At 67.2% G+C, this 293-nt stretch overlaps 1 protein-coding gene across 1 annotated transcript in view; it reads right to left on the bottom strand.

Moving 5' to 3' along the window:
* Positions 1-287, bottom strand: part of RAB19 (RAB19, member RAS oncogene family) — a 3841-nt gene extending 3554 nt beyond the window's left edge. The window contains exon 1 of the mRNA XM_010152517.1: positions 107-287. Within this exon, the coding sequence (XP_010150819.1) occupies positions 107-133 (27 nt within the window). The 5' untranslated portion in view covers positions 134-287. The remainder of the gene's footprint in view (positions 1-106) is intronic.
* Positions 288-293: the final 6 nt, after the last annotated feature.

Here is a 293-nt window from a genome sequence, read left to right as displayed (position 1 = left end):
TGTGCCCCCGGCCTTGGCCCGGCCCGAGCGGGGGCCGCCGCGTCTCCCGCCCCCCCCCTGGCACCCACACGGTACCGAGGGCACCGGGCTCGCTCCGGCCACCCACCTTCACCTTCTTGCCGTCGATGTCCATGGAGCGCACGGTGAAGTCGACGCCGATGGTGTTCTGCTGCTTCTCGTTGTACTGCCCCGTCTTGAAGCGGTGCACCACGCAGGTCTTCCCCACGTTGGAGTCCCCGATCAGGATGATCTTGAAGAGGTAATCGAAGGCATCGTCCGCGCTGGAGCTGGAG

The sequence above is a fragment of the Eurypyga helias genome, unplaced genomic scaffold (assembly GCF_000690775.1).
Source record: "Eurypyga helias isolate BGI_N326 unplaced genomic scaffold, ASM69077v1 scaffold44575, whole genome shotgun sequence".
Classification (NCBI taxonomy): Eukaryota; Metazoa; Chordata; class Aves; order Eurypygiformes; family Eurypygidae; genus Eurypyga; species Eurypyga helias.
This window is presented reverse-complemented; position numbering and strand designations above follow the sequence as displayed.